The 23,668-nt window shown below is 37.2% G+C and overlaps 2 protein-coding genes across 5 annotated transcripts in view; one reads left to right on the top strand and one right to left on the bottom strand.

Annotated features, from left to right (window-relative positions):
- Positions 1 to 1,878: 1,878 nt before the first annotated feature.
- On the bottom strand, positions 1,879 to 19,688 carry LOC133521006 (isocitrate dehydrogenase [NADP] cytoplasmic-like). The gene is made up of 10 exons (XM_061855730.1): positions 19,529 to 19,688; positions 19,221 to 19,382; positions 18,838 to 18,953; positions 12,323 to 12,467; positions 10,709 to 10,908; positions 10,092 to 10,226; positions 9,905 to 10,008; positions 4,231 to 4,381; positions 3,700 to 3,933; positions 1,879 to 3,147 (listed from the first exon to the last, which is right to left on the bottom strand). The coding sequence occupies exons 2-10, from the start codon at positions 19,288 to 19,290 to the stop codon at positions 2,995 to 2,997; spliced, it is 1,308 nt and encodes a 435-aa protein (XP_061711714.1). The 5' UTR covers positions 19,291 to 19,382; positions 19,529 to 19,688; the 3' UTR covers positions 1,879 to 2,994.
- The window catches only part of LOC133520951 (NAD(P) transhydrogenase, mitochondrial-like), a 35,144-nt gene continuing 28,145 nt past the window's right edge, over positions 16,670 to 23,668 (top strand). Inside the window, exons 1-3 of one of the 4 annotated variants that reach the window (XM_061855685.1) lie at positions 16,670 to 16,806; positions 22,503 to 22,671; positions 22,951 to 23,108. In XM_061855685.1, the coding sequence (XP_061711669.1) occupies positions 22,511 to 22,671; positions 22,951 to 23,108 (319 nt within the window). In that variant the 5' untranslated portion in view covers positions 16,670 to 16,806; positions 22,503 to 22,510. Of the gene's footprint in view, positions 16,807 to 21,072; positions 21,459 to 21,488; positions 21,767 to 22,502; positions 22,672 to 22,950; positions 23,109 to 23,668 lie in introns of those variants that run through there. The other 3 variants (XM_061855676.1, XM_061855667.1, XM_061855687.1) reach the window with 3 other exon arrangements.

Raw genomic sequence — 23,668 nt, 5'->3', positions numbered from 1 at the left:
GGGGACAAACCTTGTATTAGAAGTTCTTTTGGACGGTATTTAGTATCTATGAATCATTACAGCTAAAGATCATACAATGCACATACAAGACTCGTACAAATACTAGTCAGATAATTAAGAACGTAATCGGTTACAAGACAAAGAATAAATACCAGATAAAACGTAGGTACTTAACTTGCAAGAGACAACCTGTCGTTGTCTCGTAATCCGAAGTCAAACACGTGGCACTCAAATTACTATACTTTACAATTACGAGTAGAACACTACTGACTGATCACTATGGCTGCCGCAGACAAAATGGCCGAGCGCTCGTTTGCGTTGGAAGTTCAAAATATTCTCCTACCCAGTTATAAAAATATAATTAATGTTGCCGACCCGATTCGTGACAACATTAGCTCGAGGAGCTTACGAGCTGTGGGTGAGACAACGAGACGAGCCACGAGCCGCGAATGTAAACACGCTCAAACGTAAAACAAACAAAGTATGGAAGGTGGAGACAAGGAAGGTAATCTCCATAGGCAGAACTGTTGCAAGTGTCCAGCAGTCAGCTATAAATAATAGTTCGAAATCTCTCCGGTGGCGCTAGGGAGACACAAAAGAACCCTCCATAAAAGAAAGTCAACGTCAAGCTTTTTTCTGGATAAGAGTAAAGTAAGTATGATAAGCCTTAAATAATACATAATGGTAGGATCAACTAGATGTGCTTCATGTGCTATACGCGTGCGCCCGTAAGGGACAGAATATACATAATGCGCCAAATTAAAACACGTTAATCACGTTTTAACATTCCTGACAACATAACAAGACCAACCTACGTAATTTGGTCGGGTTATTTGTTGCCATACTAAAATTGAAGGTAGGGAATGAAAACAAAATAAACCGTGACAAGGACAATCATAGCGCTTTCTCTGCTACTCCTACTGAAAGTTTCATAAGAGCATCTCGTTCAGTCATCTGCCGGCTCTACCATTTCATCTCTATACTTATTGTAGTACCTCTATGAAATAATAAGAGGTCTTAGTATGAAGAGTAAAGGTAAAGTGAATAATTTCTTATGGGAAAACTGTTGCTAGTGTCCAGCTGTAAATAATAGTTCGAAATCTCTCCTGTGGCGCTAGGGTATATAGCATAAGGACATAACATGAACTTAGCGCTATAGTGCGCTGTCAGTATTTTTTTTTTATCAAAGTGAAAAAATTATCGCGAGATGTATTGTGGCGCCACCTATTTATGGTTTTTTGATGGACCCTCCAAACTAAGACCTCTTATTATTCTAAAGCTAAGACCGTGGGCAATACTGCCGTATCTTCTGTAAATCTTAAGCACAAACATAGATGACATGAATCCATTGACTTATATCTAAGGACGGGCCTTACGGGCAATAATAATGGGGCAAGTACAGTGCTAAAGATTTGTCAGACTATATGTGTTTGTATTTATATATCATAGGGATTCATGCATTGACATATACATATCTAAGGACGGGCCTTACGGGCAAATAAGAATGGTGCTGGTTAAATGGTGACACGCACTCTAATTCGAGCCAATAGTGCAGCAAACCAATTTTGTCAGTAAATAAGAACAAAAAATCTCTCATCCCTTTTTTGGGTGCTAGTACCATAATAAGACAAATACAGTATGATCGAGAGATGTCTGTTGCAAAACCGTATCCGGTATATGGTTCTTATATTTCGTTAAATAATGACAAATTATAATTATAAACATAGGCAGGGTAGGTACTTCAAGCTTTTACAAGGCAGAAGGAATATATTCCCCACCTGATTTTGAACCTTATCTCGAAATGATAGGGTTCAATGTTGCATACTTCTTGACACCCTTATGCCTTATATTATAAAGGGATAAGAAATAATTAGGTAGTCATAGAAATATATATTTTATTAATTCATGATTGGATGATACATATACAGAAATTACTTATAAAATTTATTATATTGTGTGCATAATCTTAGCCAAATTATTCTTGTTATTAGTATTAGGAATAAACCATTTTTTAAATGCGATTCCTCCAGAGCACACATGAATCTACAATAATATTACTCATAGTCTGTATTTTTTCAGATTATGAATTTTATAACCTCAAAAGCAATGACAACTTTTTTCTCCAAAATTAAATCTACTACTAATTAAATAAACTATGCACCGAATTATAGTGTCGTTTACATATTATTGTGCCGCAATACTAGATATCATAGGAACCCTAGCATTTCAGAAGATAAAGATAATTACCACTACTTTTGAGGTTACAAATATTCTGATCTTTAAAAAAACGGGGTATAAATGACTAACAAGTCATTTATACCCTGTTACTCAGATATAGGCGCAGGTGCTACTTTAAATATGGTTCATATCTAAAATTACATGCAAGGACTTGTAAAAGTAAGTAAACATAATATTTATTATTTTAAACTAATAAGGCACGTTGCGGGATTGATTTTTTTTTTAGACTGACTTAGCTACTTTTGATCTTAAAAGATTTTTTTCCAACCAATTTTATGTCAAGCGTCTATGATTACATGGTCGTACATTTTATTACTACGTAAGGTAAATGTTAACAACGTTTCGAGCTACAGATCAAATATTTTTTACTTAATACAACAACATTAAATCACTGGCTACACTTAATTTCTAAAATGTCTAATTAAAACTATTAAAATTATGTCTTGGTATAAATCTCATTATTATCAAAAGTAGCAATGCGTTTAGAAAAATTAGAAGCACGTTCTAAAAAATAAGTAGTAGCTAAAAATATAAACTGTATTTATGAAAAACTTGGAAATACAATCAGTCTCATCTCTAAGTAGATAAGCTGCCGAGCAAAATAGCTAGTTATTTCACTTGAGCTTATATTTTGGCTATTCGCTAAGTTTTTTAACTCACAAACATGTACAGGAAGTCACAGTAAACACATTTCTGACCCTTGAAATAGATGATGATTGCCTCCTGCTACGACAATGGCTGGAACGAGGTGGGCATTTACTTAGAAAGCTTGCGCTCCAGCTGGTCGGCGATAGCCAGCAGAAAGTCTTCGGTGTGCAAGAACATTCCCTCCTTGGTCTTCTCCATGCCGTGGATACAAATCACCAGGTCCTTAGTCATCTTGCCGCTGTCGATGCACTCTACGCAAGCCTGTTGAATAAAATATTGTTATATACGTAAATAGGTGCCTTATGTACCAGGCAAAGTCTTTAACTAAATACGATAAAGTTGACAATCAATAAGTTACTCGACCGTATAAAACAACTAAATAAAGGCACACGGATGTTTGTAGCTTGGATTAACAATATTATAATAGTGGATACTGTAATTGCTTCATCACAGGCCTTTGCGTCTATTGCAGACGATATATGCATTGCTGTTTAGACAACGGAGTTGGTGACTGTCAAGGCCGATGCGTGAGCGGCACAACCTTCCACGTTTTTGGCATTTTTGGGGTGGAGGTTTGTGAGAAAGTTAGTAATGAATTTCACGTCGACGATATCACGGCAGTGTAATTTGAGAACAATTGGAAATACTCCATAGTACTCGTAGTTGGCATTAGTTAGTGCCAAAATTTTCATTTTTAACACACTTAATTAAATAATTATTGCCGATTGTAATTGGCACCAGATTATTGTATTGTCATCTGTATTAGATACACATATACTTGCAAAGTTTCAAAACGATCTGATGAAGGATTACCTCCTCTAGAGAGAGCGCGAATTTGGCCAAATCGGGCGTGTTGTCCAACTTGGCGCGGTGGATGAGCCCTCGGGTCCACGCGTAGATGGACGCCACGGGGTTGGTGGACGTGGGCTTGCCCTGCTGGTGCATGCGGTAGTGGCGCGTCACCGTGCCGTGCGCCGCCTCCGACTCCACGGTCTTGCCGTCGGGGCACATCAGCACTGATGTCATCATGCCCAGGGATCCGTAGCCCTGGGGTAAACATCACATTAGCAGAGTTGAAAGGCAGATTCAATATATTATTAAGAATATTTCAAGTACACAGTATGTAGGTTTTAGTCATCGATTCTAACTTAGCAAGAAGAAATTAGCAAGGACTTATGGCGGAGTGGGAGTGGCATTATATTTCTAGGATATGAACTAGTTTAAAACGGAAACTAGTGACTTGAATCAACGGTCCTGTCCGTCTCGTTGGCTGGACTAAGATGAGCAGGTAGAGGGAGCCAGATGGGTAGTTAGGCAGGTAGTGGGGATAGGTAGCAGTGAGACCTGTGCAACGATGTCGGACTGCACGTCGCCGTCGTAGTTCTTACAGGCCCACACGAAGCCGCCGCTGCTCTTGATGCTCTGCGCCACCATGTCGTCGATCAGGCGGTGCTCGTACCAGATCTTAGCGTCTTCGAACTGCTTCTTATAATCGCTAACAACACACGACCAAACACAGACTTAATAGAGTAAAACTATATATTTTGTGTTTTGCCTATTATAAGTCGCATCCAGAAATTAGTGTGGGGAATAAACCTATCACTATTTAGCAGAGATCTATAGCACAGTTAAACTAAGAAAGTGTATACTAGAAATTTATTCAGTGTTTACATGAGAACTGTTATTGACCGACTGACATACATAAAAGTAAACAAACAATTCATAGAACCGTTGCTACACAAATACAAATTTGACAGGGTTCCGTCTACTGCCAGTACTGTGGCTCCTTAAAATAGGCGTAACCAGATTCTATAAATATCACATTAACATAATATTTCAATACGCCCCCTTAATGTGCATATTCAAAATAAACGGTAACACAAATAAAACATATAAAAACAAATCAAAGTGATATCAAAGAACAACTATAAAAAAATAAACAATTAACAAGCAATGCCCAAACCACGCATGCACATATAGTGCTTTTCTCTAGGCAGAGCCTTCGTTAATATGTCGGCGAGCATTGAGTCGGTCGGTAAGTACTTTAACTCAATACTCTTATTGTCCTTTAATACACTTCGTACAAAGTGGTACCTTATGTCAATGTGTTTACTCCGAGAATGAAACATTGGATCGTTCGCAAGGCAAATCGCCCCCTGATTATCTACATGTAAAGATAATGGTGCAAACTTACGTAACCCAACTTCAGTAAGTAAGCTGTTCAAGTAGATAGCTTCCTTCATTGATGAGGCTAGACTTACATACTCTGATTGACAGCTTGAGGTGCTGACACATTTCTGCTTCTGCGACTTCCACGACACACATCCACCTCCTAACATGAAAACATAACCGGAATAAGAACGCCTATCTATCAAACATCCTCCCCAATCAGCATCCGAGTAACCATGCAAAGATTTACCTGTCTTTTTGTAAACAAGTCCATATTGTTTTGTATGCTTTAGGTATCGCAGCACACGCTTTGCAGCATTCCAACATTCCTCATTAGGGCAATCCAAGAATTGACTCAATACAGCCACGGTATTCGTAATATCAGGTCTTGTTCCCGTAGAGAGATACATCAGTGAACCTATAATCTCACGATATGGGTACTGTTCACTGTCACTGCACTTATTTACAGATTTTTCAATCTTTTGCTTAACTTCCATAGGCGTAGATATTGGTTTACTTTTATCCATATTAAATTTGATTAATAAATCATCAATGTATTTTTCTTGTGACAATTTCATGCTTTTGTCACATCTGTCAAACTCTATGCCTAACATATATTTCACAATGCCATAATCTTTCAATTCAAACTTAGTGGCCAGTTCCTTTTTGAAATCTTCGATGCATTCACCTCTTTGCGAAGCGACGAGAATGTCATCCACGTAAACTAATACAAAGAGTTTAGTTTGCGAATCTATATTTTTAAAATAAAGACAAGGCTCATTTAAAGATGCTTGTAATCCCATGTACTTCAGCTGCTCGTCCAGTCTGATGTTCCATTGTCGACCAGCTTGTTTAAGCCCGTACAGCGATCTTTTGAGCCTGCATACACTGCCTCCAGACCTCAGGTCACATAACATCTTGCTAGCTCTTTCATGTATAAGTGAACCTGGCTGCTCCAATCGTGTTAGATCTTGCAAACATTCATCTAGGAGATCTGGCACCTTCATATATATCTCCTCTTCTAATAATCCATTTAAATATGCCGTATTAATGTCCAACTGATGAATTTTAAGATCCAGCTCCACTGCAAGTGCAACTAATAGTCTTATCGAGTCAAGCCTAGCGACTGGCGCAAAAGTTTTCTGATAATCGATGCCGTAACGTTGGCTAAAACCTTTTGCCACTAGTCTGGCTTTCTTCTTCTCAGTTCTATCGATATTCAACTTCTTTGTTAATATATATCGGCAACCAACAACATTTCGACCCATAGGTTTCTTGACAACATCGAAAGTATCGTTTTTGATTAAACTTTGAACTTCTGAAATTATAGCGTCTTTCCATCCTTTTCGTTCGTTACCGGATAAGGCCTCCTTTAGAGTTATTTCGGCGACTCCAGCGAAATCCACACAGTCTTCATACTCTCCAGTCGACTCAACGCCTTCTTCCGTGGAAACCTGTGGCTCTACATCAACCATGTTGTATATCTTCCGTGGACGCCCAACATGACTTCGCTCCAGTCGTGGTCGCCCTGGACCTCTCTTTACTATCCTCCCCCCATCAACATGAACATCGTCTTGATGATGATAGTGTTGAGATGGTTCCATGACAATATATGGATCGTCTGTCATTTGGCGGGTTTCAACGGGAACGTCATCTCCTCCTTCAGGTTCTGGATCACGACTACTCGATGACTCGATGCACTCATCCTCGTGATTGGAGATATGTATTACCGGATTTTCACTAGTTTGAGTCGGATGGAACTCTACATCTACCGATACAGATTGATTTTGAACATTTATCGATTCTCCCAAGTCGATTTCAAAGGGGTCAATCTTCAGGTTCACGTTTTCTTTACCTTCACTTTTTGCTTCGTGAAATTTCACATCTCTTGACATGATAACTTGTCGTTGTTTTGGTATCCATACTCTGTAACCCTTGCGATCTCTAGGATAGCCTACAAAGATTCCTTCCAGGCTTCTTGGTGCGAACTTATCTTTCCCGGTTGACTTGTCCAAGACGTGTACCTTAGATCCAAACTTGTGTAAGTAGTCTAACTTGACAGGTCGTTCAAACCATTTCTCAAAAGGTATCTCACCTTCAAGACTTCTGGTCGGACAACGATTTCTTACATGGCAAGCTGTTGCTACAGCATCTGCCCAGAAACCCGGAGAAAGTCCTGACGAAATCAGCATACATCTCGCCATTTCTAACAAGGTCCTGTTTTTTCTTTCCGCGACCGAGTTCTGCTGGGGTACTCCAGGAATTGTCAATCTTCTTGCTATTCCTTCTTTCTTCAGAAACTCGTCGAAATCCCGATTACAGTATTCGCCTCCGTTATCTGTATGGAGATAAGTTATTTTACGTCTGAATAGATTCTCTACGTGATTTTTATATACCTTGAATGTAGTGAAGACTTCACTTTTCTTGCTAAGAAAATATACTTCACACCATCTCGTATGATCGTCGATAAAGGTTACGAAATATTTCGCTCCATTTATTGACGTATGCCGCATGGGTCCTACGAGGTCAGAATGTATGATTCTCAACTTTTCATCGCATGGCCCACTCGATCTAGAAAAAGGCAACCTACTCATTTTTCCTTTCGCACAAATATCACAATCGTACAACTCGGCTACATCTGTCATCTTTAAGTTCATGCCAGATTTGTTTAAGACTCGGACAAGATCTTTCGCATTTAAGTGATCTAAATACTCATGCCACGACCATACGTCAACCTTTCGCTCAGAAATCGCTGACACTCCATCACAATGTTCCTCGACGTAATATAGATTACCTTTACGATTCGCGACAAGTTTAGTGTTACCATAACTATCTTGAACACTAGCTATGTTTTTCTTGAACGTAACGCTATACCCTTGATCAGTAATTTTAGCTACTGAAATTAGGTTACATCGCAAATCAGGAACAAATAGAGTATTTGGCAGTTGCACTTCAGTTTTAGAACCATTATTACATGAAGAAAATCTTACTGTCCCCTTACCTTGTACGTTTGTGCTCGAATTTGTCGCTAAATTTAGCTTACCGGGCAACGGTAGTAATGTAGTACCAAATTTATCTGTATCGTTGCACAAATGTGACGTACACCCACTGTCGACGATCCAATTTCCATTCTCGTTGTAAACAGCATTAACATCTGAAACACAATTGAATGTTACAAAATTGGAATCAACATCTGGTAATTCATTTAAGTTCGACACATACTTTGCACTATCATTACGTTGTACTTTCATCTTCTGTGTACACTCAGAGGCTTTATGTCCATGCTGGTGACATTTATAACATTTATATTTAAATTTCGAATTAGCCTGCTCAGGGGCATCATATGCGTGTTGACGATGCTCTATTTGTTTCTTAGGCTTAGAAGATCTCTTTCCTTTTACAAGAAGTGCCTTATCTACACTTTCTTTATCATTTCTGGAATGTTCCTCTTCTAATATCTTAATTTTCAATGCGTCTGGTTTTGGCAATGCATCTCGAGATTCTATGGCACATCTAAAATTGTCAAAATAGGACGGCAAACTATACAGAAGCATTATAGAGATCAAATCATCATGCATTTCAATATCCATGTCCGCTAATTGGCTTACTACATCGAAAAATCGCATGACATGTTCTCTTAAGTCACCACCTTCATCCAATTTACGCAGTAACAACTCTTTTAATAGCGTAGCCTTTTTCGCAGGTCCCTTGGAAGCATGAATGTTCTGTAACTTTAACCATACGTCACGCGATGTCTTACAACCTCTCAAATGTCGTAATTCGCTCGGGGTTATGGATAAAATTAGGTCAGACTTAGCTTTAGAATCGCCAATTTCCCATTTTGCTGCTTCGGCTACCTCAGCTGGTTTCTTGATACTCCCATTAACGTATCCCCAGGCGTCGTTTTTTATTAACACTGCTTCAACTTGGATCTTCCATGTTTCATAATTACTCTCGTTGAGTTGATCAATTTTTACAGCACTACTCATTTCCGCTGAAAATTTCTTTCTTTTACCGTTAACACTATTCTTGAATCGTGCGTAGGCTACATAACCACTGTGGGGAATAAACCTATCACTATTTAGCAGAGATCTATAGCACAGTTAAACTAAGAAAGTGTATACTAGAAATTTATTCAGTGTTTACATGAGAACTGTTATTGACCGACTGACATACATAAAAGTAAACAAACAATTCATAGAACCGTTGCTACACAAATACAAATTTGACAGGGTTCCGTCTACTGCCAGTACTGTGGCCCCTTAAAATAGGCGTAACCAGATTCTATAAATATCACATTAACATAATACAAAATCATAATGCTCTAAATTAGAAATTATCCCAGTTACACAAGTTACACTAGTTTTGATTTTCAGTATATTGAAGATCCCCCAATATTATTATAAAGAAAAAAAAAAACAGTGTAAAATTTCATTTCAATCACTATCGTTTTTGAAAAGGGGTAGCTTAATGTTATATAATGCGATATGATCATATATTATGACCGGCGCCAAGGCCGTCTTTATACACGCGGGGGCCTTGGGCACTCAGGAATAGGGAGACCTAGAGCACTCAATAACGGGGCCCATTTAAAAAAAAAAAACGGGGTCGTGAGGTTGGGGGCCCCGGGCACGTGCCAGACCAGAAAGAGGGGCCAGCCCGGCGCAGCCTGCGGGCCGCAGCCCTCCGCGCACACGCCGGTCCGTCAACGCAAGCTCCTGACGACACTCGTCGGAACGGAGTGAAACATGTCGAGCGTTTTCGACTTAAAATACGTGAGTGACCCGTTTTGACATATTTATGAATGAAGTTTTGTTATTAACAATGTTCTATAATAACATATATTAACCTCTGGTAGACCTCTTCGAAAATGTCCTTAAAACGACCGTCATATCGCTTGAGAATTGTGTTCTTAGTAGACAAGTACAGCGGCCATTTCTTTTGTAGCGCCACCTAAACAAACAAGACTCGTAAAAATAATATCACAAGAATAATAGTTTTTAATGTACTTAAAGTGAATGACACCGCTAGTTCACCTGAAAGCTGGAGTGTGCGAAGGCGCGAATGGATTCGTCGGTGTTGTACATGCCGAGAGCCACCCCGGGCACCTTGAAGTCGAACAGTAGGCGCTTGTCTACGGTGCCGTCGGCCATAGTGTACACCATTTCCACCTAAAAAACAGAAATCAAACGTCCGAGTTTCATTGATAACAGGACAAAGAGCGAACACGAGCTAAACAATATCTTACTATACTTAACTATTTTGAAAGTTATTTGTATTTTGAAGGTTTTACACCGTTTAGTATAAGTCACTGGATGCCCAATAACATTCTAGCTACCACTTCTTAATCAATCCAATCCTCTTATCCGCAATCACTTTATAAATTACGAGTAAGCTTTAAAGCATTTAGCATTAGCATATGCCTTTGTAGTTAAAATTAAAGTTAATTAAAACAGATTGTGTTTCTTATCAATCCAAATGAACTTAACTATAATTTGAGACTAAAATAGTTATGTAACTTGTGTATGAAAAAAAAATTAAGAATGTTATGTCACCTCCCCGTAAGCGCCCGAAGCTGCTATTAATATTCAATTGTGTAGAAATGGTCCAAAGCTACTCGGAACGATAACGAATACCCTAATCATTGACTAACCTTTCCAGGTTTGGGCACAACAAAGTCCTGGGCCTTGTACTGGTCGCCGTGCGCGTGGCGGCCGATGACGATGGGCTTGGTCCAACCGGGCACCAGCCGCGGGATGCTGGCGCACAAGATGGGCTCGCGGAACACCGTGCCGCCCAGGATGTTGCGGATGGTGCCGTTTGGGCTCAGCCACATCTTCTTCAGCTTGAACTCTGCGATATAAAGAATATATTTATTTAGTCTGGTTCTCTAATATGGCTAAGAAATGCCCTTATGTACGATTCCCACCAGCGGGCTAGAGTCGGGCTGTGCCTGAGCGCATTTCACAATATCCTATTCATTATGTATGACAGACGCGATGGAGTCCGTCCGAAGCCGCGAGGCACCGATCAGCTTGCGGCCGTACAAATGTGAAATGCGCTCCGACGCCGCCCAGTCGGTGGGAATCGTACATTATGGCACATGTAATTCTACTATTGTAACTTACATTTGTAACATATGTAAAATAGTATGGAAGTTTGGACTTCCATACTATTTTACATATGTTACATTCATAGCTTTAGTATGTGTTTTATGCTTAGTCTGAGGGCCTGCGGATGTTTGTATTTTTGCTACGCTTTGCGTTTCGTCGCTTCTAAGCCTTCTAGTTCTCCACAATACATTGCAAACAGCATATAAATATGTTGACCTAACATTGGGTTCGTTACAGAAGGTTCCTGCTGTGATAAGTAATATTTTCATCAATTAACATGTATAATAAATAAATTAGGCTGCTTCTCGACTAGAGATATGCTAAGCCATAAAATGTATAAGCAAGCTGTACTCGACAAATTATGGAGTATAATACATGGAAATATTTGTTAGGAATGTTCATTTATTTTATTCGGACTCGTGTTACACCGAAATTATAAGTATTGGGGCAGGGATGAACTCAGATAAAATTAATTTTTAGACCTGCACCATTACAAGATAAGATATTTTCAGTAGAAAGGTACCTAACATTCAGTCTAGTTCGTATCCCATTCGCTAATTCAGACCTATTTACACGGCTAGCGCGACTTGAGATATATCACGCCGATGCGTCCTTCCCGCGCAAGCTGCACCAAAATGGGCTAGTATGGCAGTATCTACATACATTTTATTTATTATATGTATGTAGAAACACAAAAGTATTAAAATAATCTGTCGATCACAAACACGTAATCCTTGTTTACACGGTGTTTTATTTTAAAGTCCGTTAAATTCAAGGGTGCATTCCTGAGCTTAAATTAAGTAACTTTCTCAAAGAAACCGGTCTCAAAATAATTCCTTTATTGAGATAATCAATTGTTTATTTTATCTGATAAGGCCCTTACGAGCGTGTACACCTGCCTTAGGGGTAGGGCCTGTTTACATATTGATTAGTATTTAGTTATCGAGTTTATACGTTTGCTACTAAACACAAATACTATCTCAGACGATCGATATTCGAAATGTCATTGATATATCAAGGTTTTTAATTGTTTGGTGGATTTATTAAAAAATAAATAAACAAAACTATGCCATGCAGTTTCCTTAAATGTACTTAGCCATGCCCCAAAGTTAACGGAGTTTAAAAAAAACACCGTGTAATATATGTGGCAGTACCTTCAACTCTCTGTTCATCAGGCGTGATGGTGGCGCACTTAATCCCGACGTTGTGCTTGAGAATGGCGTGCGCGGCGTCGATGGTCACCTGGTCGTCCGTGGCGTCGCGGTGCGGCAGCCCCAGGTCGTAGTACAGGCAGTCCAGCTGACAAAGAACATTTGAAGATCGTACTATGTCGCGGATCCATATCTAGTACTGACAGTAATGTACGTGCTTTGCTTTGCACTTTTGGCGCTGGTATTATATTACGAGTAGGTATAGTTATATTACAACTGCCTAATAGCGAGGCCCGTTTCATGGAATGGAAGCTCGTAGTTAGCACAAGCGGAATATCTTTTCAACTCGCGTCTACTACTAAGCCTCCTAAAGAAGAAGTGGTTCGGAAAAAGTAGCAGCACATTATGGTGATTTTTAATTTTAATTTGTGGTAATTTTTAAGCAGTATATTATAGTAAATACAAAAAAAAAATCTGTAAATACACTAACACTTACTTAACATTTTATCTATAAAATTAAATACAGTCGTATTCAAATGAAAGGGCGATTTCAAGTTTTTGCGTTTTATATACTCACCTAAAACTTTTTGTACAATGTCTTCTAATAAGAGATTCATGAGGTGTTTCTCATAAACATAGTTTTTTCTTTAAGTTTGATGAGATACCTTCATTGTCTTTTGTTTAATAGTTCACTTTATTTGGGCGCTGTACCAAAAAGGTACAAAAGGAACCTTATGGTGCGATTCTGTCCGTCCGTCTGTCTGTCACATTTCCAAATATCTCGATAACTACTTGAACTATCGATTTGATATTTGGAACAGCTTTGAACAAGGCTAACCCGAACGCATATAAAGTATCATTTTTAGGGTTCCGTAGTCAACTAGGAACCCTTATAGTTTCGCCATGTCCGTCTGTCTGTCTGTCTGTCCGAGGCTTTGCTCCGTACACGTAAATTGGGGGTGAATTTTTTTTTACTGCAACCCTACAGTGTGGGGTATCGTTGGAAAGGTCTTTCAAAACTAATAGGGGTCTTCAACAAACATTTTTTAATAAAGTGAATATATTCGGAGATAATCGCTCCGAAAGAAAAAAGAAATGTGCCCCCCCCCCCCCCCCTCTAACTTTTGAACCATAGGTCGAAAAAATATGAAAAAAATCGTGAAAGTAGAACTTAAGAAATACATTAAATGAAAACTATAGCGGACATGATCAGTTTAGCTTTTTTGAGTTATCGCAAAAAGTTTCCCCTTCATTTTAGTAAAAAGACTTACTTTAATTAGGTACTGATTATGCAAATTTGCCTATTTGTTTAACTCTGGTGAAAGGTACCGTTTCATCCCTTGGTTAACAATTTACTATACTTTAAGCTCCAGTTTAGCTTATTGTGACGGAAGAGTAACTACGGAACCCTACACTGAGCGTGGGCCGATATGCTCTTGGCCGGTTTTTTATGTATTGTTATTACTTTTAAAGTATCATTTTTTATGTTAATTTACAATATTACTTTTAAAGTATCATCTTTTATGTATTTTTTATGTATATAATTGCCTTTACTATATGCATAATATATGTGATGCAAGTCAAAATCGGCTAGCTAGAAAAAAATATTGAAGGAATATCTTTTTTTTACCAAAATCTATAACATTTGGCGGTTGATATTTTGTATACTTGCTAATAATATAAAGCCACATCATCAAAAAAAAATACAAAACTCGCTGGGGGCAGATTCACTTAGCTTATCCTAGCATGGCCTTTGACCATATACCGGTAGCAGCGCCACCTACTAGTCCAATCGGTTTTTCAAATCATCCATGTATACTAAAATCTTCTCAGAATATAAAAAACACTTTTCTGAAAACAGCTTCAAAATCGGTTCAGCCAAACTGAGACCCTACGGCTTAGTAGTAGCTATAAGGCGGTTAAAAAAGTTAAAAATCCTACGAGATCACTAAATTAAAAGGTCTCATTTGCTACCAGAAGTAGTGATAACTGAATATCTGAAAGGGTTGCAAGTTCAGAGACAGATAGCCGATTGTTAGTGCATTGCGTGACAACAAATTAGCCTGAATGTCAACTATTTGGCCGTGAACTTGACACCTTTTCACTGATAGATAAAAGTGTTATCCTTTTTAGGGTTCCGTAGCCAAATGGCAAAAAACCCTTATAGATTCGTCATGTCCGTCTGTCTGTCCGATTATGTCACAGCCACTTTTTGTGTAAAACTGTTACTTTTGATCGTTAGCGTGTGACTATAATTGGCGTATTTTATATAGGTATTAAATCATGTTTCGGTAGAATGTACACTAGATAGCTACTCAGAATACCTACGTAATAGTACTGCAGGTTGAATAACATCAACGTTATCGCAATACGATAATTGTTATTTTTCGCTGGTTTAAGTAAGGGCAGGTTTCTATATTTGTTTAACAGACAATTCTAAAAATATTCCTCAACAGAGAGGCAGTCAAGGATCAGATGCAGGTAGATATTATCAACATTCCTTCAATGATTTCTCGTTAAGTAGATACTTTGTTTGGCGGTCCGTAATGTGTAGGTATTTTATTCGTATAGATACTTTAATTTACTGTTTTCGACGCGAAATGGTAAACGTAATATTTAATAATACTGATATTCTTAGGCCACTTTTTGCAGATAATCAGACTGGCAATCAGAGGTTATTTTAAAGGTTATTTATTTGAACATAATTTAAAATAAATATAAAAGATACGGCTGGCCATAATGACCAGATTTAGATTAAATTTGGCATACAGATGCTTTTTTATCCAACTACGGAAGGGGTTATAGTTTTAGCAATCTGTGTAGGTATAGTATTTACCTACTTATGTAAATCTAAACTTGGTTCTGCCCGCAAATTTGTCTGCGTGGTACGATGATGATGATGGATAAAAATTATCCTTAGTATGTCTTGCTGGTAAGGGCAATAATTTGTGTGATGATATTTATTCCTGAGTCATGGGTGTTTTCTATGTATTTAAGTATTTATATATACACATACAATACACGCCTTATGGAGCTTACTGAAGGACTTAGTCAATTTGTGAAATAATATCCTATAATATTGAATACTGTTATGTCTCCTTGGATTTCACGGGCCTATAAATTCCGATCTTTTGATAGACTTGCGTGGGAATATAAATAGATCCAACACGTAGAGGCCCTAATTCGTAGGGAAGTAGGGATGTAACTTGTATGTTTGCGTCGTGTGTTTATTGTTCAACCTATCGTAAAATTGATTGAATCGATTTTAGTAAATGAAGTGTCAATCGATTCGTTTTTATAAGGCGAGTGCATAGGCATAGGCTACATTCGATTATTTGGTTGTTTAATGATAACTATTAAGGTTCTTAACTGAATTTACACTTTAATTAAAGCGCCCACTATACGGCTGGCAAAGCTCCCGACTGTGCAAGGTTACCCTGACCAATAAAATTTGCTTGCTAACCATTGACATACATACCTATTATCTAAGGACGGGCCTTAAGGGCAATGAGAATGGGGCCAGTACAGCGGTATCCCACGCACGAATACGAGCCATTCGTGCAGTCTAACATCACAACGCGATTGGTTGATGAGTCCACATCACGCGCGCGATTGGTCGCAACTAGTTGCGTTAGACTGCACAATTGGCTAGAATTCGTGAGTGACACCACTGAACTAGCACCATTCTTAGTGCCCGTAGGGCCCGTCCTTAGATATATGTCAATGTTACTTACCACCTACTATACACGGCCAAGGACGCAATGATCGGAAGCTACTAAGTTACTATTGGAGAATATGGTATAGGGACCGTGCGCGTTGGAGGGTCTGCCATCTTGTGGTCTGAATCGGAACCATAAACATGCACATTTACACGTCACGTGCTTTCTTGTGCATAGTAGGTTCTGCCATCTTGTGGGCTACATCGGAACAAAAAACATCACATTTACGTCTCGCGCCAAAAATCTGACGGCTCCTGTGCTGCCTCCTACAGTTCATGCACGCTCCCTATGATATAAATCATTTGTTGCGTTAGATCTTGACACATATCAAAGTTGTTAATTTAAGATTAGACCTTAATTAAAGCAAAAAAGAAAAGTAACTATCATTTTGTGCCCATGTTGCCGTATTGCAGGCACATATCAGGCGCCATACGATTTATTCAATTTGTTGTATGTAATAATTGACTTATGCCAATTGTCAGGAGGTACAGTAGGTATGTATGTATAGATACATATACGTAATTGGGACAGATAATTTAACATTGCCCCAGTAAAACGCGATAAGCGAGTCACATACATTAGATAACTTGCAATCACAAGTACTCCAGCGTCATTAGACGTATTTGCATCAAGCTTATTATGAGAGATAGCTAAATGCCACCAGCTAGTTGTACCTGCTTGTTTTTCCATCACCCATTCCAATTTGTAAGAATAAAATCACGTTGATTTTATTTTATTTCAAATAATTCCGTCTGGAATAATTCTTCGGTGAGTGAATTGAATGGAAATAAAATATTCTTATTCCAATAAACAAAACATGATTTTTTATTTGAAATAATATTCCATGAATAATTAAGAATTGTAACATGAGAATTTTTCTTTATAAAGTCGATTTAGCCGATGAAGCTGGTATGTAAGTATGTCATGCATGAAAGTAGGTAGCCATGGGAATCGGGTTGTATGGAGCCGCCGCTACTGCAACTCGCTACATTTGTTTAAGTTATGATGACTGAATATATTTTCATATTTCTAAATGAACTTCGGTGCTTTTAGTGTCCTTGTTGCTACGGAACTTTTATTACTGAGTTATTACATGGTCTTTTTAAATACCTCTTATTTAAAATTTCTTCATATTATTAAATGGCAAAATAACATGCTCAAAGATCTTTTGAAGAGCCGCCAGCCGCAGGTGTTCAGTAAGTAAAGCCATAAAACATCAAAGTGTTTGGCAAGACACATCGAATGAGCCGAAACACGGTGTCTTGATTTTGTTTACTTTAGGAGTTCCTTTGGCCACCTTCAGACTCCATCATCAGACCAGCTTCATGGCACCATAATATTGCACAGTCACCAAATCCACCAGATATTCAAGTATACGGAATTTGAGCCAAATCGAATGTAAGGAAGTGGTAGTAAATCGACTCGCAAGATTGATCTAACAACAACCTCAAACTTTATTCTAATTCTAAATAACATTTTATTCTACTAAAACCTTATTTAAATTAACTCCATTTCTGGAATAATTATTCCGTCTTTTATTCTTCATTTAAAATAAAAATTGCATGATTTATTTCATTTCATTTTAAAATAAAAAGGGATGGATTTATTCTTATTCCATTGTGTTGGAATAAGAATAAAATTTCTGTTTTTATTCTTATTCTTATTCGAATAGATTTTTGCCCAACATTGATCTTACCAATATTTTAGAATAAATCACAGAAAAAATATATGGTATAAAGTTTAAATTTAAAAGGTGCTCATGAGTAAAAATATTCCTAATCAACCTAAATAGAATTCAATATGCGAGACCCAGTGAACGGAATTTCTGTTCACTGGCGAGACCTCATTCAACTGGCTCAGGAACAAATTTAATATTTGTGCTCATCACACACTTATTAAAATAGTTTATTTGAATAACATATACAATTTTATAGACAAGTTAATAAAAATAGACTATAAATAAACTTAAAATGAATGATAAAAGTAAACTTAAAATAAGGGTCTTATAAATAGAAAATGTCCTCAAGCTCGCTACTGTGTGAACTCACTCACTACTGGGAAGTGTGCCCAGAAGGCTGGCTGCATTGCGTTGAATGGCAATGCTTATATGTTGAGCGAAATACTGGCCAGCCTTTTGCTTCGCAATCTATATTGTTAAAATTAAATTACCACTGGATACATAGACACCCTACTTTTACCCTATTGAAGTACAGGTTTGACATTGATTTAAACAATTTGACAAGAGTAAAGTATATAGGGAGCATGCAAGAACTGTAGAAGGCAGCACAGGAGCCATCAGATTTTTGACGCGAGGCGTAAATGTGATGTTTTTTGTTCCAATGTAGCCCACAAGATGGCAGACCCTCCAACGCGCACGGTCCCTATAATTTGATGATGACAAATTGACAGCTCATTGCTCACAACTCTCATATGGCATTGGTTTTTTTGGCTGTTATCTTGAACTGTTTAGACTAAAACATTGATAGGGTGACAGTAAATTTCAATTAAATATTTAATTTAATCTTTAAATTGGGTATGATAAAAAATTACTTATAATTTTGCTAATGCTACATAAATCTGATTGCCATCAATAATTGAATTAGAAATATTGCACTACAGTACTGTGTATCATATATAATATTAACAATATTATTTTTGTTAGTATAGATTTACTTAACACTAATTCTCTACTCTATGTAATCTACAATTCCATAAGGCATTTTATTACATTTTAATATGGTGCAGTTGATAAAAATTCTCTGACTGTGTAAAGGTTAATTTAATTGAATATTTACATACCTTCACATAAGGAAATATAAGCTTTTCTTTGATCATAGCCCAAATAATTCTGGTCATCTCATCTCCATCCATCTCCACAACAGGTTTGGCTGCCACCACCCTTTTAGCAGTTCCATCTTAAAAGAAAAAGAAATGGTAACATTGTGAGTAAAGTACTTATTTGAGCATATTGCACCCAGTCATAAAATATGTTTTTACATAATATTTAAAATCTTGACTATTGCCATCTGGCATACTAAATTCGCTTAATCGGCGGTACCTTAGTATTTGTGTATGACAGGGGACACATCTAAATTACTAGAATGCATTATTCTCTTGGGTTTTTCTTAACCAAAACCCAAAATAATGTAAAAATTATAACGAAACGAAAAAACGAAACTTACAGTTTCTGGAGGAACATGTAATGTGTTCAGACACAAATTTGAACAAACGTTTGCTGTTGTTACGGGCCATTTCTTTTGTCCTCTAAAACGGGTGCAGGCAGTGTGGCGTGAGCCGGTGCGAATTAACAACTCGTACACGTCTCGGCAGGACGAACGACCCAACTGGAAAAAATAAAACGAATAACCGGATTGTCCCTGGCGACGGCCAATGTGAATACTTCAACAACTTTAAATTTGCAGGAGTCGGGCGTTAGGACATCAACCCGCTGTATTTAATATTAAGTTATTATGTATAACAATTTAGTTACCTAAATTTTTATTACTGCAGAATTACCGCCGCCGATTAGAAATGGCACTAAGTGTAGAATGAACAGCAACGCGAGCTCGTTTATTAAATTGGTACAAGCGAACCAGATAAAATTAAAGTCTAAAGTTGAGTTGCTGATTATTAGTGATGTACAAGTGCTGTTAATATCGATAACTATTTGACATCTGTCAAAAACTGACAGGTGAGTTTAGAGCGTTGTGTCGACACAATAGTTATCTATTTTAAGCCCAATTTTGTCAATAGAAAATATAAAATAAAAAACTATGTTCATCCCTTTCTTTGGCGTAATGATACTATCGTAAGAAAAAGACGGTGTGATCCTTTGTATCTATGCTATAGTGACAAGCTACCCTTGTCGAACTATGTATTTTGTTAAGGCGCTAAGGTCATACATACTGTACTAACCAATACTTATGTCCTACTTAGTTAGGTACTGTAATTAATTATATTTTAAAAATGTAAATTACATTACATGCAAAATTCTACGCTGAATAATAAATTTCAATATCTGATAAATGTTACTTTTACATTTATGTAAGGGTTAAAACAAATAGACTCAAACCAAGATAAGTTGGCAGCAATTTAGAAAACCCAGAGAGTGCAAGTGTTATTTTAAACGTCAAACTTCTATGAAATTATGACGTTTACTTAACACTTGCACAGGCTGGGATATCACAATCACTGCCAACTTAGCTTGGTGTGACTCTAGAAAAATATTGTCCACCAGCTGCGTAATATTCTCTATCGCTCGCTTATTAGCCTTTAAAAGTGGATTGGTAGAAATGTAGTTCATTTCTTTGAAATTTTTATTTTGATTTTGCAATATTAATATTTATTCATTTGAGTATTTGAAACAAATTTTATGACTTTGAAATAATATTTAATAACCCGAACAAGAGCATGGCGTATCATGCTCAGTGTATGGTTCCGTAGTTACACATCCGTCACGGTAGATTGCCTTGAAAGAGAGGTATTAGTAAGCATCATGTACAGTCAGCAGAGGGAGTACCTTCGCGGCACTTTGTATGTCTTTGTTATACTAAGAAAAGAATGGAAGACATTTTGCAATACCTCAAAAACAGCGTAACCGATCTATACAACACAAAATATACTTGAATTGATACACGTCACTCCCAGGAAACTTTAAGTTGTGCAAAAAAGGGACGCACTTATGTCGCATAGCGGCCGGGAAACATTCCAGTGTTTTCGATTGCTTCGCAATCACACCGGCAACCTGTACGCGGCCATTAAAATGCATCGGCTACATCAAAAATGTATGGCCATAATAGGCGGGCCATACATAAAATATTATCGTATGTTGCATAGTCAGGCTGCAAATGCCGGCATGCCGGCAACAATGTCAGCACACTGTTGCAGCCATAGGTATATTTTAGTAAAAGTATAGCTCGCCTAGAAGCAGCTTATATATTTTTATTATTCACTCGCGTTGATACTTGTCAGAAAATGTTGTTACAATTTGTATACATTTTTTGTTTAAGGCCATGATATTTAAAGCTACGATAAATGATGCTGAGCCCATGGTTGATACTTACAGCTACCACTATTACGATCTAATATAAAGTACATGAAGGTAGATATTAGCTGCAGCCGTATCGATATGTTACGTGGGCCTGTTTAAACTGTCATGCACGTCACTACTAATCAACTTTTCTGTCGCGATCACAGTAGATACGCGAGCGAGAGTGTAGCGGGAATTTATTTAGTAATCGGCCGGCAGCCGCTGGCTTGGCTTGGTTTTCTGGTTATCGGCGTAGCGACGTGGACCAATATTCCGAGCTTAGTGTTTTTTATTTTTTTCATTAGGGTAAGTGATTTTTTCGTACATACGCTACTAATAAACTCTACTCTTGGGACTGTTATTTTTAGATTAGCTACATGTTACAGCTCCAGTGAGTAACAAACCGTGTTTTTTTAAATATGCAATGTAATATAAATTATCTCTGCGTATTTTTGCGAGCGAGTTATTGAACTCTACCCGGCATCTTTTTGTGTCATGCATGAAATTAAAGGGAACGCAGTTTTATTCAACGGGCGTTGTAATTATGTTTCTTTCAAAACGTCACCAAGTTTCTATATTGTTTTAGTTTGTGTTTTTTTTATTTATATAATGCGTATTGAAAATACTGCTAGTTTAACTAATTACATTTAACACTTATATACATTGTAAACTTTTTTTTACTGTGGGTATGTTTTTGGTGTGAGTATGTTTCATAACTAAAGATAATTTCAGATTAATATCATATGGTTTAATTTTTAGTTAATATTTGAAATTGTATCACTGTAAATAATTTATCTTGCATATAAGACATTGGCATTAATTAAAAAGACATGATAATTTTATGTTGCATAAAGATACTAGCTCTGTTCAATCTGGTTTAATCTTCAAAAGAATACCATCTCCATAAAAATCCTTTGTTTTAAGTTATAAGGGAATGCATTTTTCTTAATCTATGTCATTTATGTTATATTTTTATATAACATATTACTTATTAATTAAAATTTTCTGCATCAAATATATGCAGGTAGTTTCAAAAGTACTTAGAGTTAAAATAAGATCTAGGTAGAAGAGACACACACTGTAAAATTAGTCTTGTCCTAATTTCCTAGTACTAATTTCATCTCAGATGAGAATTGTTTGGTGATCGAGGTCTATTATTATATACTTATAGTAAATATAAAAGTATACAGACTGTAAAGAGAGAGATAGAGAGAATGTGAAAGAGACTTCTGTGAACATTCACTTATCACTTTCTTGTGCTAGCACTATCAGCCCTAAGAATTAGTTTGTCTTTATTTTCAGCTATAGGTTCTGCTACAACACATTTTTAAACTAATCAATCCTTTAATAATTTGTTTATGAAAGTTGTCTTTTTTCATTTTATTAGGTGAGAGTATTTCATGATTGATGAAAATTGTTTGATGCTTGGTTCCAGCTGTTATAATGTGTGGTTGCACGAGGATCCTGAGAGCCTGCAAGCCGCTGCCCCCGTCATGGCACCTGCGGCTTTACAGTTCTTCATCTGCTCCCCCCACCATCCCTGGAGTGCCATATAAGAAACTCACTGTTGGCATACCTAAAGAAATTTGGAATGAAGAAAGGAGGTAGGTATCTAATATTATTAAAGTTATCAAAAAACCCTATTAGGTTCTTAATTATTATTAATATCTGTCTAGTTAAAATAATGGTATGTTTACTTATATGTAAAAAAATTGAAACTTACTCCAAAACAATAATAAAATTGTTAATAGGTATTATAACTGGATATTAATCAAATCTTAAGTATACTAACTTTCCGATTGAATTGAAAATTGTATCCAATTATCTATATATTTCTCCCTTCAACTGTGTGTGGTGTAGTACATAAAGTTATACATTTCCAGGGTGGCCGTTGTACCAGCAGTAGTTAGCAAATTAGTAAAAAAGGGTTTTAGTGTTAATGTCGAAGAGAATGCTGGATTTTCGGCCAACTTCAACAATAAGTTATATGAGGAGGCTGGTGCTAAAATAACCTCTACAAAGGATACATTCCAACAATCTGGTAAATATTTTATAAGTAAAGACATTATGTACATTGTATTTGTAAACGCCTTTCAATTCCTTATTAATCATATTACAGTGGAATCCGTTTATTATGACTCCGCTTATATTGACCGCTGTAAAATGTCTTACATGTATACATGATCACTAGTCAGCCTGGAGAACTTATCCCCTCGGTCAGTTTTCAAAGTTTAAAATGGCGGCCGCCGCATGCGCTGTTGTTAAACCATTACGTTTTTCATAGAAGCTTTTATCAATGTAATAGTGTTAATGTTTCTGCTGTCCTTAGCTAGATGTACAAATACGGCGGTGGCCGAATAACAGCGTCCGTTGCTGGAAGTCCTTAGGGCCGCTGTGCCCTGAGGCCTTCTGGCGCAGACATTAGCTGAGCCACTTTCCCTTTCGATTAGTTTTTAAGCATTATTGTGTACTTTATTATGTACCTATGTCTAAACTTATTGAATAAACGTCTTTATTATTATTATTATCACTGACTATAGTGTTCTTTAGATTATTTACTACTCATAAGATGATTCTAAAGAGTCCAAACTATAAGAAAAC

The sequence above is a fragment of the Cydia pomonella genome, chromosome 1 (genome assembly GCF_033807575.1).
Source record: "Cydia pomonella isolate Wapato2018A chromosome 1, ilCydPomo1, whole genome shotgun sequence".
Lineage (NCBI taxonomy): Eukaryota > Metazoa > Arthropoda > Insecta > Lepidoptera > Tortricidae > Cydia > Cydia pomonella.
The sequence above is the reverse complement of the archived record's forward strand: the minus strand, read 5'-3'. Positions and strand labels throughout refer to the sequence as shown.

Excerpts from the sequence above, each read along its gene's own strand:
- LOC133521006 (XM_061855730.1), bottom strand. The coding sequence starts at position 19,290 with ATGGCCCGTAACAACAGCAAACGTTTGTTCAAATTTGTGTCTGAACAC. Across the intron at positions 12,468-18,837 it reads TTATATTTCCTTATGTGAAG|CTGGACTGCCTGTACTACGA; the intron begins GTATGTAAATAT and ends GTTCTTTGTCAG. Across the intron at positions 4,382-9,904 it reads TTCGAAGAGGTCTACCAGAG|CGATTATAAGAAGCAGTTCG; the intron begins GTTAATATATGT and ends GTGTGTTGTTAG.